The 15239-nt window shown below is 39.8% G+C and overlaps 3 protein-coding genes across 3 annotated transcripts; 2 read left to right on the forward strand and 1 right to left on the reverse strand.

Moving 5' to 3' along the window:
• Window positions 1–517: 517 nt before the first annotated feature.
• On the reverse strand, window positions 518–7266 carry myo19 (myosin XIX). Its single transcript, XM_079566103.1, has 24 exons — window positions 7068–7266; window positions 6205–6352; window positions 5799–5947; window positions 5615–5728; window positions 5299–5431; window positions 5144–5213; window positions 4921–5023; window positions 4753–4849; window positions 4604–4680; window positions 4424–4514; window positions 4185–4350; window positions 4030–4103; window positions 3832–3953; window positions 3630–3743; window positions 3381–3557; window positions 3179–3316; window positions 2513–2620; window positions 2360–2430; window positions 2206–2282; window positions 1747–1898; window positions 1535–1664; window positions 1258–1343; window positions 853–1176; window positions 518–782 (listed from the first exon to the last, which is right to left on the reverse strand). Exons 1-24 carry the CDS (start codon window positions 7113–7115, stop codon window positions 669–671), a joined length of 2883 nt encoding a protein of 960 aa, XP_079422229.1. The 5' UTR covers window positions 7116–7266; the 3' UTR covers window positions 518–668.
• Window positions 7267–8078: 812 nt separating this feature from the next.
• On the forward strand, window positions 8079–9846 carry pigw (phosphatidylinositol glycan anchor biosynthesis, class W; the record flags this gene model as incomplete). Its single annotated transcript, XM_079566066.1, has 2 exons — window positions 8079–8272; window positions 8368–9846. Exons 1-2 carry the CDS (start codon window positions 8270–8272, stop codon window positions 9844–9846), a joined length of 1482 nt encoding a protein of 493 aa, XP_079422192.1. The 5' UTR covers window positions 8079–8269.
• Window positions 9847–10682: 836 nt separating this feature from the next.
• Window positions 10683–15202, forward strand: ggnbp2 (gametogenetin binding protein 2). The gene is made up of 14 exons (XM_079566564.1): window positions 10683–10776; window positions 11428–11547; window positions 11658–11738; window positions 11825–12078; window positions 12559–12657; window positions 12746–12859; window positions 12934–13143; window positions 13223–13397; window positions 13484–13672; window positions 13748–13877; window positions 13965–14081; window positions 14158–14252; window positions 14322–14513; window positions 14595–15202. The coding sequence occupies exons 2-14, from the start codon at window positions 11455–11457 to the stop codon at window positions 14784–14786; spliced, it is 1941 nt and encodes a 646-aa protein (XP_079422690.1). The 5' UTR covers window positions 10683–10776; window positions 11428–11454; the 3' UTR covers window positions 14787–15202.
• Window positions 15203–15239: the final 37 nt, after the last annotated feature.

A 15239-nucleotide genomic window follows, 5' to 3' on the forward strand; every position in this document is an offset into this window, starting at 1 on the left:
GTCCAGTCTTTGGTACCACAAACAAGTCAAACTTATTGTTCTGATTTACAGTTAAATACGATTGAGATAGAGGGGACCAATTGTCCACTGACTGAATTAAAAAGTTAGTGTTAGGTTTAGCTTTTCCTGAGAACTACTGAGACACGACAGTAGAACATAATCACATGACACATTGAAGCTTTTTTTGTGATCTATAATAAAAAGTATAAGACACAAAAAATACTGTAGTTTTAAATACTGCATCATCAGTGTTCTGGCAAAAGCTACATTGACATTACAGCATAAATAACATTGGCATAGTTTCATGTTTGTTAACTCACAAATCTTGCAACAATCCTACTTGCTGCGAGGTGAGGTGGCTTTTACGCTGAACTCTACTGAATGCTGCTGGTGAACATTCTCTATGTGCAATATATGCTTTAACATGTGCAATATTCATAATTAACACTTGTCCCTGCCACACACAGAGTTAAATGCAAAAAAATAAAGTAGTGTACTTGCAGTTTTATGCATATACAATACATCTGTGAAGCCACTTCTTACTAACAGGTCCGACTTCTAATATGTATTTATAAACTGCACAAAAGCAACTTTGGCATGCACAAGACTCTTTTAGTTCAATCTTGATTGCAAAGCATAGTGCTAGGCTAAGCTTGTGTTTAAATGACTTACAAGGTCTTCTCTAGCAGGATTTCATTCAATCCTGTCATGTCCTTTTGCAGGTCTGGGTGTCTGTTTGCATAAAGAAGTGGAGATCGCTGACAGTGCAGCTTTACAGATCCCTAAGCAAAATGAAAACAAATGTCAATATAGTTTGCACTACAAAGAGACACATGTTATTTGAAGCCTTACCTTTGGTTGAGCTCTTATGGAGGCCAGTTCCTCCGTGCACTGGTTGGTCTTCACCTTGTACTCCCCTCTCCTGGACGGCAGGTTGAGTGAGGTGATGAGAGACACCACTTTCTGAAAGCCAGTGACTGTCATAGACACTGTGATGGAGGGAGTAGAAGCCAGAGCCAGGCCCATGGGCCAGCTACGCACTGAGACTGGCTCTGGGACACTGGACAGATGAACGGAGCCTCGCTCTCGAATAACAGGGGGCAACTCTGGCATCTCCTCAGTCGCCATGTCCATAGCATCATCCAGCTCTGAGTCAGCACGTGATTGAAGTAATTTCTATTGCAAGAAAAAACATTTGTTCCAATAAATAAAAACACATGTCAATAAACAGAAATGAATATAATGACAAATGCCCACCCTCCAATTCTTCCATGTCCTCTGGATAACGGCAGCCGCTCTGTTCCAGTGATCCACTTGCTTTCGCACAAGCCAAGAGCGCACAACTACACAGACACACAACAGGTCAATATGGATATTGTATTTCTCACACAGAAGCATAGAAATAATGCATGTCTGTCACTAATGGTTTACTGGACACAACTGTGTCACTCTGACAGGAGCAGATTAAGGGCAAAAAGATACTCCCAGCTGCTGCCTCTTGGCCAGACAGAGGGGTCAGAGCATTAGGGTTTACCTGCTTGAATCAGAGTGGCTGACTGCCGTCTGGCTATACGTTTGCGCCGCAGATATCGGAGCCAACAGCACTGAACAGTAAAGGCACAGTGAGACAGGATCTTCTTCCGCCGATCCTCCAGCAAATCCAACTGTAGGGCAGACAGGAAGGTCAGCATATTTAAAGGGAACACTCCTATGAATAGAGATCTTAAATACACTGATGTAACTAACCATTGACTGGGTGAGGAATACTTTTGTCTTTCCACAGTGCACCGGCGAATTCTGTCTTTCACCCGTGGTTTGCAACAAATCATCCTGCTCCAAAACCACTGACAGGACTTTCCCCACGTCTTCTCTTGCATTACAGTTCTCATTTGTCCAATCTGTAACATATGGGGGAAACAGACATGATGCCAGTACAGCGTGCAGCACGTAAAAATATATAAGACAAGCAATTACATGTCAATTTGGAGAGACACAACATGCAGTGTGTAATTACACACATTTCACACAGCCATGCAAAGCCAACCTGAAAAGCCTTGCATTTACCTTTCACATTTTGCTATAGATTTTTACACCAAATAGAAGACCTGAGTGAAAAGGGAATAGAGACTGAACTCGAACAGGAGAAGAAAAGGATATAGGGAGAAATAACACTTTGTAAGGAGGATGAGTTCAGATTTGACTTACCAATAAAATGAGCTGACTTTAACTTTGGATATTTCAAAATCACTCCGTACCGCTCAATAAAACTTTCAAAGGGAATTCTATGGAAAAAGACAAAAACTCATCAACATCAAATAGTTGAAACTCTAACCCTTTCATAATTACAGCCGTTATTTACCTCACTGGAAACCCTGCAGCACTTATATGAATAGTCTCCACAATGCCACATGCCTCCAACTGCATAATCACCTTGAGAAATAGAAATCATATTTACAGATACGGGTGCACAGTACGCCTTCTCAATTGTGTTGAGATTAAAAACATGACCTACTTCTTCCTTCTTGAATGTCAATGGCTTGCAGTCCTGGTTCGGTTTAATGCATCGAGTGTAGTGAGGGGTAGTGCTATGCAGGATTCTCATTAGGCTCTCAAGGGAGTTCTGCAATTAGATAATAGACATGCTGTTATGCCGTCCACTCAATGGCTGCTGGCTGCTCTGCTTTTTGGCAACAACACTAGGAGATACTACAGCAACACATTGCTGTAGTACCTCCATATCGCTGCTAGAGCCCCATTGAAATACATTGACCTTTAGACACGTGAAAAACAACTTTAGAGCCTGGTCCCTAATTTTCTTAAACTTTCTACAGCTAGATATTCCTTCTGTGATAACGCTGGGTTAGTTACAATTAAGGGGACCAGGCTGGTTTTCATAAGAATTTTTTTCGAAATCTCATGCTAATGAGGGTCGGACTGTTAGCATTGGAGCAGCGCGAACTACACGTCACACAAGGGCCGAGTCTACAGTGAAGATCCCGCCCTTATGCCCTTTTTAGGAACATGCCTCGTCAGAGCTGGGGAGGGAGTCTGTAAACCTGCCATGATTTCCCCCTCGAACGTAATCATTGTAGCAAACGGGGAGGAGTGAGAAGGAGACGTCTATTCTTTTTAATGGTCTATGAGTCCGCTCTACAGGCAGGGAAGCAGCAGCTTTTACCTTGAACTTGGAGACGACGGTCACTTTGCTCGGCCCTTTGGTTGTTTGATTTCCTTCTTCCGCCGCAGCAAAAATCTGGTGGAGCAAAACGTTGTTGGATTTCTGAAGCATGTTGATAAGCTCTGGCGGCACCGGGTCCTGCCATGAAAAAACAAGCTTAGTCAACTGATTACATCTTACGTGCTGTAGCCGAGATACGCACCTTATTTTTCTCCACCATGCCCTGTATCTGGTAGTTGACCTTGCCAGCGTAGTGGGCGACAGTGAAGTGCGGCTCCTGGCTGAACTTGTCCCAGCTGATGTTTCCGTTTCCAGAGAGCTCTTTCTCCAGGCGAACGCGCAACATTTGGGCATCTGAAGCGCGGTTAAGACGGCTCTCCTAATGTGCAAGGACGCCGAGGCGTGTCAGACAGGGAGAGGACATGATCAATTGCTTTTGATATGATCTTACCTCATTTAGCAGAGAAAACACACTCATTGGGGCGCCTTCTATGAGATCAAGACAGCCTTGGTTGTCCTGATATTTCACGAAAGACCACTCCAGTCCCTCTGATACATATTCTTCCTGGAAAAAAGTAGAGACAGTTTTCACAATAAACACAAAGAAAATCTCTTTTTTTATATAGGTTTCTATTCATTCAATTTATCTCTACCTGTTGAGCTTTCAGATAATGGCCGACAAAGTGCTGTTGTAGTTTCTCATTGGCGTAGTTGATGCAAAGCTGTTCAAGATTATTAATTTGGAAACATTCAAAGCCATAAACATCAAGAACTCCTGAAGACAAAAAAGCAAGTGTTTAATATAATATGCAGGAACAATTATGCAGCACTCATTAATATACTAAACATACCGATGAAATTGGACCAGGTAGAAGTGTCTGTACACATGCTGTTATTGATGAATGTAACCAGCCACTCAAATAACCTGTGTGGAGGATAATATAGTAAAAAATATATGCATTGCAGTCTGCCCTTTTGATAAAGTTAAAGCCTGGGTGGTCCTTACTCGGCATAGATGACCTTAGCCAGGCAGTCTCTCCTCACGTTGCACTCAGTCTGGGAGCACGGCTTCAACACGCTCTGCTTCCCTGCCTTTAGAGTCCTCACTCTCAAACAGGCCTCAAGCTCCTCAGCAGCAACGCCAAAAAGTTCAGCAGCATTTTGCAGATAGCCTGGTAAAAATAGATTCAACATCGTTATTATTTTTTACTGATTGTTCAAGCAAAAAAAAAAAAAAAACAGTACCTTCGGATGCTTTTTCGAGGTCACATGGTTGCGAGTCGCCTGAGGGAGAGGAAAAAACTACATTTCCTAGTTGCAAAATCCCTGCTAATATCTGGAAGATAATATACATGGATTAGTGGAATAAAATGTACAACATGTTATACTGACTGGTGTAACATTTTTATATTGTATTTAAATTACCCTAAATATCTCCCTTTGTCGTTCTGTGTTAATGCCCAGGTGCTCCATGGCCTCCAAAGTCTCCTCAAAACAATCCTCTATAACAAACAACTTAAAGTTTAAACATGTGCAATCTTTTTATTTTATTACAAATAAAAATTAACACTAACCCTCTAATGTTTTTTCTGCATTTGGAAGCCACACAAATGACTGATTATTTGCCATTTTCCACTTTCTCCTTTGATCAGTGGTTGATCCTTTCATCATCTGCAAAGGTAACACACTGTAGAAGGTTCACCTTAAAGTCATTTTATTTGTGTGTAAGTTTGTCCACAAACCTGGTAAAAGATGTGGAAGTTTCTCTCTCCAGCCGGTTGGAAGGCTACTCTGGTCTTCTCCAGCAGATACGTGTGCACTGACGCTCCCACTAACAGGTGACTCCTTTACATAACAATATCATGTTAAAGAGCTTTGGCAGATTATGAATGAGCTTTTGTTGTGTGAGTAGAAGACTCCGGCTGAACGTGCAGACGTCTTAAGTAGAGCGACAGATCTAAGTACCTGTCAAGCTGAAGCTGGATGTACTTTCCAAAACGACTGCTGTTGTTGTTTCGTAGTGTACAAGCATTTCCTGTATGAAAGAGCAGTCACGTCTTATGCTTTTCAAATTTAATGTTGTGTTTTATTAACTCTATTAACTTTATTATTAAATTTACCAAATGCTTCCATGATTGGGTTAGAGTCCAACACTCTTCTCTCGATCCTTTGAACTGTGTTCTGGCTCTTCAAGACAGAGGAGGATGCAGCTACGGTGGAATAATATTTCATGAGGCATCGAGAGGTCCATGTCTGCACAGAGCACAACAAATCACAATACATCCCAACAACTTTATTCAATGTTGGAGTAAGTCCACCCATTTTCTGACCTTCATATGAGACTGTGAAGCCAGATTTATCAAGCTTAGCCTACATATTAGCCACATTCCAACCTCAATTCGTACAACACTGTATACACTTAAAATGCCAGATTACCTTTCCTGCACCACTCTCACCGCTGACCACCAGCGACTGGTTCACAGGCTCCAGCTGCCCCTTCACATTCCTGTAGGCTTCTTCAGCCACAATAAAAATGTGTGGTTTGGATTCCTGCAATGACCAAAGAACTCACATTACTCTCATGAAACTGTGTGATCTTACAAAGACAGAGGGCCCTTACCTGAGGCTGAGGAGAGCAGTGATACTCTTTCATGACATCCAGAGAGTAGAGGGATGGGATGGGCTGGAAAGGATTCAAAGCCACCAAAGTGCAGCCTGCATGGGTGTAAAACACCTTTGCACTGTACCTGGCCTGCAGGCATTTCAGCACTAGCATAGAAAGATAAACAAGTGTAAATTTTTTATTGTTGTACGTGGAAATGCTAAGAGGACTCATGTCTGTTTTAAAAAGTCTGATCTTCACTTTATTTCCAAAACTATCATTATGCCCAAGCTCTTATTGTGGGCAAATAATACACAGTAAATATCACAGATGACGGCAAACAAAACTCTCCGATATACTGGCAGTGTAACAGTATAAACAATGGTCCATAAAACATTTCCAACACTTGATTTAGACTTCTTACCTGTTGTCGGTGTCACTGGGTTTACTTTAGTAAGATCATCAAAGGTATGAAGCTGGTCCTCGTCTGTGAGAAACGATCGAACATCTTCATCCAGAGAATCATTCAGGGACTGAGGGGAGAAACCAGTTTTCTTGGAAGCTTCTCGTACCTGCAAAGAGTAATGCCATATACATTTACTGAGTACTTTAATAAAAATATACAATTGAATATGTAAAATGTTATATTTTCCTCAAAATAGTACCACAGTGCACATAAATATAGTCTCTAAAAGTCACAGCATGCCAAATATGCTGTCTATCATCAAGGTCTTAAAGGAACAGGCCACCATTTTTCCACACTGAAATATGTTCATACCTGAGCTTAGACGAGTTACCTGTCCGGTCTTTGTGTGTGCCCATGGAATAGCTTGGTCGCTTCTAACTTCACCCCGTTTGGAGCTATAGGAACACACTGGGAGAGGCCAAACTCTAGCAACATCTTTAGTCTTTTTGCGTGACTGAGGGCACGCACAAAGACCAGACCGGTACGCATCAACTCGTCTAAGCTCAGGCAAGAACATATTTATATTTCAGTGTAATGTAAAAACCTGTTCCTTTAATCCATTAGTACACTTAATCTATCACTGAACTTTATTTTCTTATCATTAACCATATTGTGACTGTCAACAAACAAGAACAAGTGGTAGCCTGACCTACATGACATGATAATTACAGGTTTGGGTTGTGTTCTATATAAATAAAATAAAAACATCATTAATAGTTTACACAAAGTCCTATCTGTTGTTGTAGTTTTCATCACACAAAAACAGTAAACTAAAAAGCTTGATCGGGGTAGACGATCAGCGGCATTCCCGATTTTCTTACCGTTCCCATTCCATTCCTATGTCCACGCGCGTCCGCACAAGAGTTCATTTAGTTCCACGCGAGACACACCGGCTTCAAGCTAAATTCACACTTGTTTCTTGCTTCGGTGTTTCGTTGTTGTTGTTGTTTCACCCTCAGCGTAAAGCCATGACGTTCATTTTCCCCTCTCTCTGACTAACGTTCCTCAAGGACAACTTCAGACAGACTTACGCCCGTCCACGAGTCTGCTCAGTCCGCTCCACACAATCCTGTTATTCCCGCCCTCTTCCTGACACTTCACTGACTTCGCGCTATACTTTATACCGTTAAAAGACGTAAAGAAATATATATTAGTTAGTTATTAGTTAATGATTAGTAACATGTTGTATTGGTTTCGGATTCTTAACCTTTAAAAATAAATAAATAAAAATAAAATACAAAAATACAAAAATACAAAAATACAAAAATACAAAAATACAAAAATTAAAAATAAAATAAAATAAAATAAATAAAATAAAATAAAACAAAACAAAACAAAACAAAACAAAACAAAACAAAACAAAACAAAACAAAACAAAACAAAACAAAACAAAACAAAATAAAACAAAATAAATACATTTGAATAAAAATAATAATAAATAAATAAATAAATAAAAAGCATGCAAATAGCGACGAAAACGTGATGAAAACGCAAAAAAAAAAAAAACGTGACAAAAACAGACGAAAAGGCGACAAAAAACGCAACAAAAAAAAAAGTGTCAATATCGTCGGTGTCGGTATAGCTTTGAAATCAGATTTAACACTGTTGCTCTCCAGTTGAGAAGCTTTTAGATTTGGGTAAAGTCGAACTAGAGAAAATGAGCACGGTTGTGGCGGGGGTTAAGAGGTTAATGTGTACGCTAATTTGTATTTCACTCAAATTTTATTGTTTGATATCTGATACGTAAGCCACAAAAACGAGGTATCCTGAACGCACCGTGATGCGGAAGTGATCTACGCTTATTTTGAAAGCGCTTTGAAAGCTCTACCTGCCAAAACCTGCTGTACTGGAATCTCTTATCAGACTGATTTTTTATTAATTTGGTAAACTTTTAAACCGTCGGATTCTACATATGATTATACTGTGCTGTCACTTGGCTAATTTGATACTAGCTTTAGCTTGTTTTAACCACTGATTATCTATGGAGCACAGTGACTCTCTGGTAATTATTCAAACTTAAAACATGGTAAGCAGTGCAATTGATTACATTTGCTGTTTATGCTAAACGCCATGTTTCGTTTCATAAATTAACTTTTTCCCCTTTCATACTAAACATTGCAGGCTATGTCTCAGAAGGAGCTGAAGGAAGCATTTGTCAGTCATCTCAATGGGACCAACCTGGTGGAGGTGGCTCTTGGCGCTTCTCTCTCCCCACTGTGCCTTCTCAACAGAGGACTGCTTCTGATCCTGTGCCACAAGGGTTTAGCAGCTCTTCCAGTGTCAGCACAATCAAGTTTCAGGCTTCTTTTTGACTACACTGCTCTCATTCTTCCCCTGGTCTTATCATGCACCATTCTGAGTGACTTCCTTTACCAGGTTGTCACAGGTGTATGCCTTGTTTCTGTGTGTATGCTCGTCTATATCTCTCACACCAGCACACACTCCTTTGGCTGGCGAACAAAGACTTTTCTCGAAAGCCAGCTTCAGTTCGTACAGGTTCCTTTTGTCACCAACTTTCGAGTGTTTGTGAATTTGATGACGGCGATCAGCATCCTCGCAGTGGATTTTGCCGTTTTCCCCAGGAGATTTGCCAAAACGGAAACCTATGGCACAGGTGTCATGGACTTTGGTGTCGGCGGCTTTGTCTTTGCAAATGCCCTCACCTGTCCAGCAGCACGGATTAAAGCTACCTCAGGGTTCAAGTTAAAACACATCACAAAGCAGCTGGTGTCAGTCTGGCCTCTGGTTGTAATGGGTCTGGGGAGGCTAATAAGTGTCAAAATTACGGGTTACCATGAGCATGTGACAGAATACGGTGTTCACTGGAATTTCTTCTTCACACTAGCCCTGGTGAGAGTTGTAGCATCAATACTTTTAGCTGTTTTGCCAGTCAACCAGCCTTTGTTTTTTGCCCTGCTGATAGCTCTTATGTATCAGTTTCTTCTAGACACAACTGGACTAAAAGAATTCATCCTCCACAATAATGACAGAGATTATGACTTTATTCATGCGAACAGGGAGGGTGTTTTCTCGTTAGCAGGATATGTGGCCGTCTACTTTGCTGGTGTTCATGTTGGACAATATGTTATGCAGCGGCGACTGATTGTAAAGGAGTGGCTACGGGCACTTTGTTGTCTTTCAATGTCAAGTTTTGTCCTTTATGCTACGGTATGTTTATGTCAGATTCTTTTGGAACCAGTCTCCCGGCGCATGGCTAATTTGCCTTTCTGTCTTTGGAGTGTTGCCCAGTCCATATTCTTTTTGTCTTCTATTGGGTTGGTGGATTTGCTCCTTGTATTTTCTCAAAGCACATCAGGTGTGCACTGTGTGCCGTCTTCATGGAGTCTGTGTAATAAACGAACAGACTCATCATCTGCGAAAAACACTGTGAATACAATGTGCCTTGTTCAAGCTGTCAACAGAAATCAGCTGATATTTTTTCTCCTTTCAAATGTCATGACAGGAATAACCAACTCTGTAGTGGACACACTTACTTGTAGTAGTGACCTCTCTGTGTATGTTTTGCTGTCATACATGTTCATAAATTGTGTTGTAATTTATGTTTTACATCTATATGACATTACAATTAAATTCTGGTAAAAGCCCTTTTCCTGTAATAAATATTTGAAGCTTCTGTTTATTTTACACTATGATAAACTCTGGGAAATGTTGTTAAATAGGACTAATTTAATAAGTCATAACTGGGGCGACAGTGGCTCAGATAGTAAAGCTTTATAATCAGAATCAGGTGCCGTCTGTCTTGGGCCCTTGAGCAAGACACTTCACCCACTGTCCATGTAGTGTGTGCCTGAGTGACTGGTGATGGTCAGAGGGTCAGTGACAGATTGGCTAAACTCGTTTCTATCAGTTTACTCCAGTTTACTGCGGCTACAATAGCATGCCACCACCGTGTGAATGAATAATAAATTGTCTTTGAGTGTCCTCTATCAAACCGATGGAATATTATTAGATCATTCAAATAATTGTGTATTAGTTTATGCAATTTTAAACTTTATTAATTTTAATTAGAGATAATTTAATGGATCCTTTTGTAATGTTTTCAAGATTTGAAAATCGGTCCCGTTTAGACATAATTTTGTCCAATATTGGTCTATTTTAGACACAGATTTAATGTAGGCCTGGTGGCACTTGAAATGTAAATATGTTCTGAGATGGTACTTGGAAGGCAAACTATACTATGAGTTGGCATGTAAAGTGGTACTTGGAGTAAAAAGTTTGAGAGCCACTGACTTGGTCAATATTGGTGAATTTCTGTCTGAGGTTAATATTATGTTTCATTCATGTCTTTTTGTCAGTTATGATTTAACACTTTTATTTGGTGCAGCAAGCAGGGAAATAAATAAATGTCTGTCAATTATTTGGTATTCTGTGCTTTTTATATTTTGGGTCTGAAAATGTGCGCACTTGATCTGGCAACCCGGCGCGGGGGTAAAGGTCAAAATAGTGATGTTACGCCGCTACAGCAGCAGAAGCCCACGTTCGCAGTTGTTTGTTTTTATTTGTTTGGAGGTAAGCCTGAATTTGTAATGCTTAAAATGTGTTGTCAGTAAGCTAATTGATTTTATGTTAAACATGACAGTGGTCTCGGAAAATGCCTCTGCCTCTAAGCGGGCTATCTACGAGCGTTCGTAACTTTATTTTAGCTTGCTAACTGAAGCTAAGTAGGACAGCAATGCTAATCTAGACCCTTTGGATATGCGGTGGCTATAGAGACCGACTGAGACTGCATGTTAGAAGGTTTGCATCTATCATGGTAGAAAACATATCTTGTAACGTTTACGCTATATATTTAGAAGATACTGTTTTAGAAACCACAGTGAACAACTTCAGTACAAGGTGTAAGTTACTGCTTAGGCCACTCTGGCAAGTAACTAAGTCGCATTAGCGTATGCTAATGCTAACTAACTGTGTACTTGCGATTCATCGTTAATGGACATTTATTAGCTATTAGCTAATGTTAAATATTGTTGTTAAATCACCATTATCTATGCAGCTACAGATACACGAACAGCTTCTTGGTAATGTCCAATGTATAATGTTTTTACCCGTAGTGTTGGTGAAGGCAAATGAGGAAATGTGCTGATGCTGATATTTTAATCTCTTTTGTTCGTTGCTACCCTTTTGCTGATGGCTAATTCTAACCCTTTCTACACGTTGTAGGCAAACTATTGGTGAACATTAGAAAGTATGGCTCGTCTGGTGGCAATTTGTAGGGATGGGGAAGAGGACTACCCATTTGGTGCCAGACAGATCCCCTTATACATTGATGACAACCTAACCGTAAGTCATTTTTCCTTTTGACAATTTGGACTGCATATTTTTGGTGTACCCACGTTGTTAATGATCACTTCGACTTCATTCACACTGCACTATGTACTTTATTTCCTCAGATGATAATGGAATTTTCTGATAGTGTTGCTGATGTTGATGGCAATGATATCAAGTCTCCTGCTTTTAAGCAGTTTTCTAAGGTTGGTTGAGAGGTCCATGCCACATTTAAATTTAGAAATTCACCTTGTTAACAATTTAATAAATATTTTCTATGCTGACCTTTCAGTATTACTCCAAGTTGACATGCCAGGATTTAAATGCCGCTCTGATGGTGACGTCCAGAGAAGTGTACAGTGCTCTGTCACAGTTGGTCCCTTGTGTGGGCTGCAGGAGGAGTGTGGAACGTCTCTTTTCTCATATAGTTGAATCAGGGAATCCAGCTTTGGAGCCCCTCTGTATGAAATCTACAGGCATGCTTTCAGTCATGCAATCCTGCCTGTCAGATGTGAACAAGCTCTACACTCTCTTTTACATTCATGGGTAAGTATCTTGTGTGATGGGTCAGAAAACATTGTTTCTTTTTTGTATGGGTTGCCAATTGGAAAATATCCTACCTTTGAGTTTCCCATTAAAGATACAACAACCGATACATATTTAGCATTATTTACAACAACAATCATTGTTCTAATTATGTAAGTTGGTTCAATTGCAGCTGAGTCCAGCTTTTTAGCCTAAGTACTGTATAAGCTTTATTCATATAGCATTTGTCAACTGAAAAGAATAAGGTTTATTTGAACCTTAGTGTTAAAAAGCAAAGAAGTTATCAGGTGACACAGTCCTATTCACTAGTGCATATCAATACCCTTCTAAGGACCTACGGTGGCACTTTTGCCAGGGTCTGTTGCATGATTTATCTTGTATATTAATACATTTACATGATAAAATCTAATAATTCTACTAAATGAAAACGTGTGAAACAATTGGGTAAGAAAAAAATGTTCATTTTCTTTTCCTAATTAGGTCAAAGTTAAACGACTTGATTGATGCCATTCCAATTAGCAAAAAGAACAAACGATGTCAGCTACACTCTCTAGATACACACAAACCCAAGCCTCTAGGGTAAGTCAACAACAAATCAGGCACTATATTTATTTTCAGTTATACCATGAAAGTCCAAAATAACATATTGCGTGTGCTTGATTTACAGGGGAAGCTGGATGGATATTTTGGAGCTCATGTCACAAGAGTGTAAAAATGAAGTAGTGGTCATTGATGGTGCCTGTCTCCTGGAGACACTAGAGGAGTACTTGCGAAAACACAGGTAATTGTAGTATTACTCAAATTATTATGCTCAATACTCCAATTAATAAAAAAAATGTATATGTCTGTCGGCAGATTTTGCACTGACTGTAAAAACAAAGTGCTGAGAGCATACAACATTCTTGTGGGGGAATTGGACAGCAGTAAAGAGAAGGGCTACTGCGCTGCTCTGTATGAAGGCTTGTGCTACTGCCCAGATGAAGGCCATATACATGTGTTCTGTGAAACAGACTTCATTGCACACCTTCTTGACAGAGCTGAGCCTGAGTTTTCAGGAGGTTATGAGTAAGTTGATTTTTCATCATTTTTTTTTAATGAAAAGTATGTAGCAACAAATTTTACTCTTTTTTTTTTTTGGTAACAGACGGAGAGAAAGACATGCCAAGACGATTGACGTCGCACAAGAAGAGGTCCTTACCTGTGTAGGTATTCATCTTTATGAACGACTGCACAAAGTTTGGCAGAAGCTACGAGCAGAAGAGCAGACCTGGCAAATTTTATTTCATTTGGGAATCGATGCACTACGTAAAAGCTTTGAGGTTTGCCAATCACTTTTACCAATTATCATTTATGATGGGTGCTGGCTGGAGTGTTTACATTTTGTTTTTTTGCCTCAAAATTGTAGATGGCAGTGGAGAAATTGGAGGGAATTAGTCGCCTAGAGCAGTTTTTTGAGGAATTGTCTGAGGAGGAGCGGGCTAAGGAGTTGAAACTGGAGAAAAAAAGACAAAAGAAGAAAAATCGACGCAAAAATAAGTGTGGCAATGAGATCGCTGAGCAGGAAGCAGAGAATGAGAAGATTGTTCCAGATGAGGTAATACTGAGTTCAGTTTCATTTGCCATTGTGTATTTGGTCTTACTGAAGTGTATTGTTTATGAATTTATTCAGGGATCTCTTGAGTCTGTGGAGAGCTGCTGCAATGGGTGTGCAAACCATTGTGAGGATGATAACGGCTGTGGAGACAGAATCACTGCAAATAGAAACATTTCCTTCAGGTGTACACGCAACACTAAACCAGGTAACAAGAAAACCAGATTTTCTTGTTTTACATTGCACTAACCACTCCTAAAGCACTTATTTACTATGCTTTTTATGTTCTTTTTAGATTTATCTCCACACAGTAATGGTAGCGACTGTGGTTACTCATCGTGCAGTGAAATTGGTTCACGAGAAGGTTCAGACGTCGCTTGCTCAGATGGAATTTGCAACCACGATGACGCAGGTCTGATCAGGGATCATGAGAAAACTTAACCAAATACTGCCCTGTTTTTTTACACTGTTCTCTTTATTTCTCAAAGATGGCACAGACAGTTGTTTGGACTGCTGGCAGCATAAAGAAGAGCAGTGTTGTAAAAATAAAAAAGGAATTGGTGCTAAACTATGCAACAAAGAGGTACTTGACAAAAAAAGGCTGCCTCACTTCTGTTTTATCTGAATTAACAATTGTGTACTATTGTTACAGGGACGGAAGAATAAAGTCTTTCACGCAAATGGAAATGTGGCTGGTCATAGGAGAAAATTGTTGCACACATGCCCAACCAAAGAAACCATACTTTGTGGTAATACCTTAGCCAGACGGGCCTTACGCCTGCCACACGAAAAGAACCGTGGAAACATACCTCCAAAGGGAAAAGTTAGTCTTGCAGAACTTCTGGTTAGTGAATGAATTTTAGATCTATGCTAGCTTTTACTCTTTTATATGTTTTTCTAAATATGAAGTTGTGTCTTGATGCAGGAGGATCCAGAGGTCATTTCGGATGAAGAGAACGGCTTAACCCAAGATGAAATCCAATCTTTCTTCAGAAAAAATCCTACATTCTACAATGATCGTCCTGTATTCCGCCAGAACCTTAAAGATCGATTCTCAGACTACTGCCGTGCTGCTGCAAAGGATAAACCCGACTGGAAACTGGTTTGCCAGTGTTAGTTGCATTAAAGTGTCATGATGGAAATGAATCATCACTGCAATATGTTTTGTGACTATTCAAAGTATGTAATGTTTAGACTAATGATTTCTCTCAGATGAAATGTGATTATTTTATTCTCTTGTTAAATGCACTTATCACACACTTGTTTCATCTCAACAGTTAACTGTCCTCTGTTCAGGCCTACCAACGTGCTGCTGATTCAGCTCAGGCTGTCGATTAGAAGCACAGCGCAATTATCAGTAAACTGTGTCTTTAGGGAAGGGATACATTTTTGTCTTATTTTGTGACCTTTAAATGTTTGTTACATATCGTGACATATCAGTGTAGTGGAGAATGGTTAATAAGTGTACAGTAATGATTGAAAATTAAAGTTTTACAAACATTAAACATTTGTAATAGGGATATGGTATAATTTAATGTGAAATGTACGAAATAAAGAATATTTATTGTAA

The sequence above is a fragment of the Gobius niger genome, assembly GCF_951799975.1.
Source record: "Gobius niger genome assembly, chromosome: 11".
Lineage (NCBI taxonomy): Eukaryota > Metazoa > Chordata > Actinopteri > Gobiiformes > Gobiidae > Gobius > Gobius niger.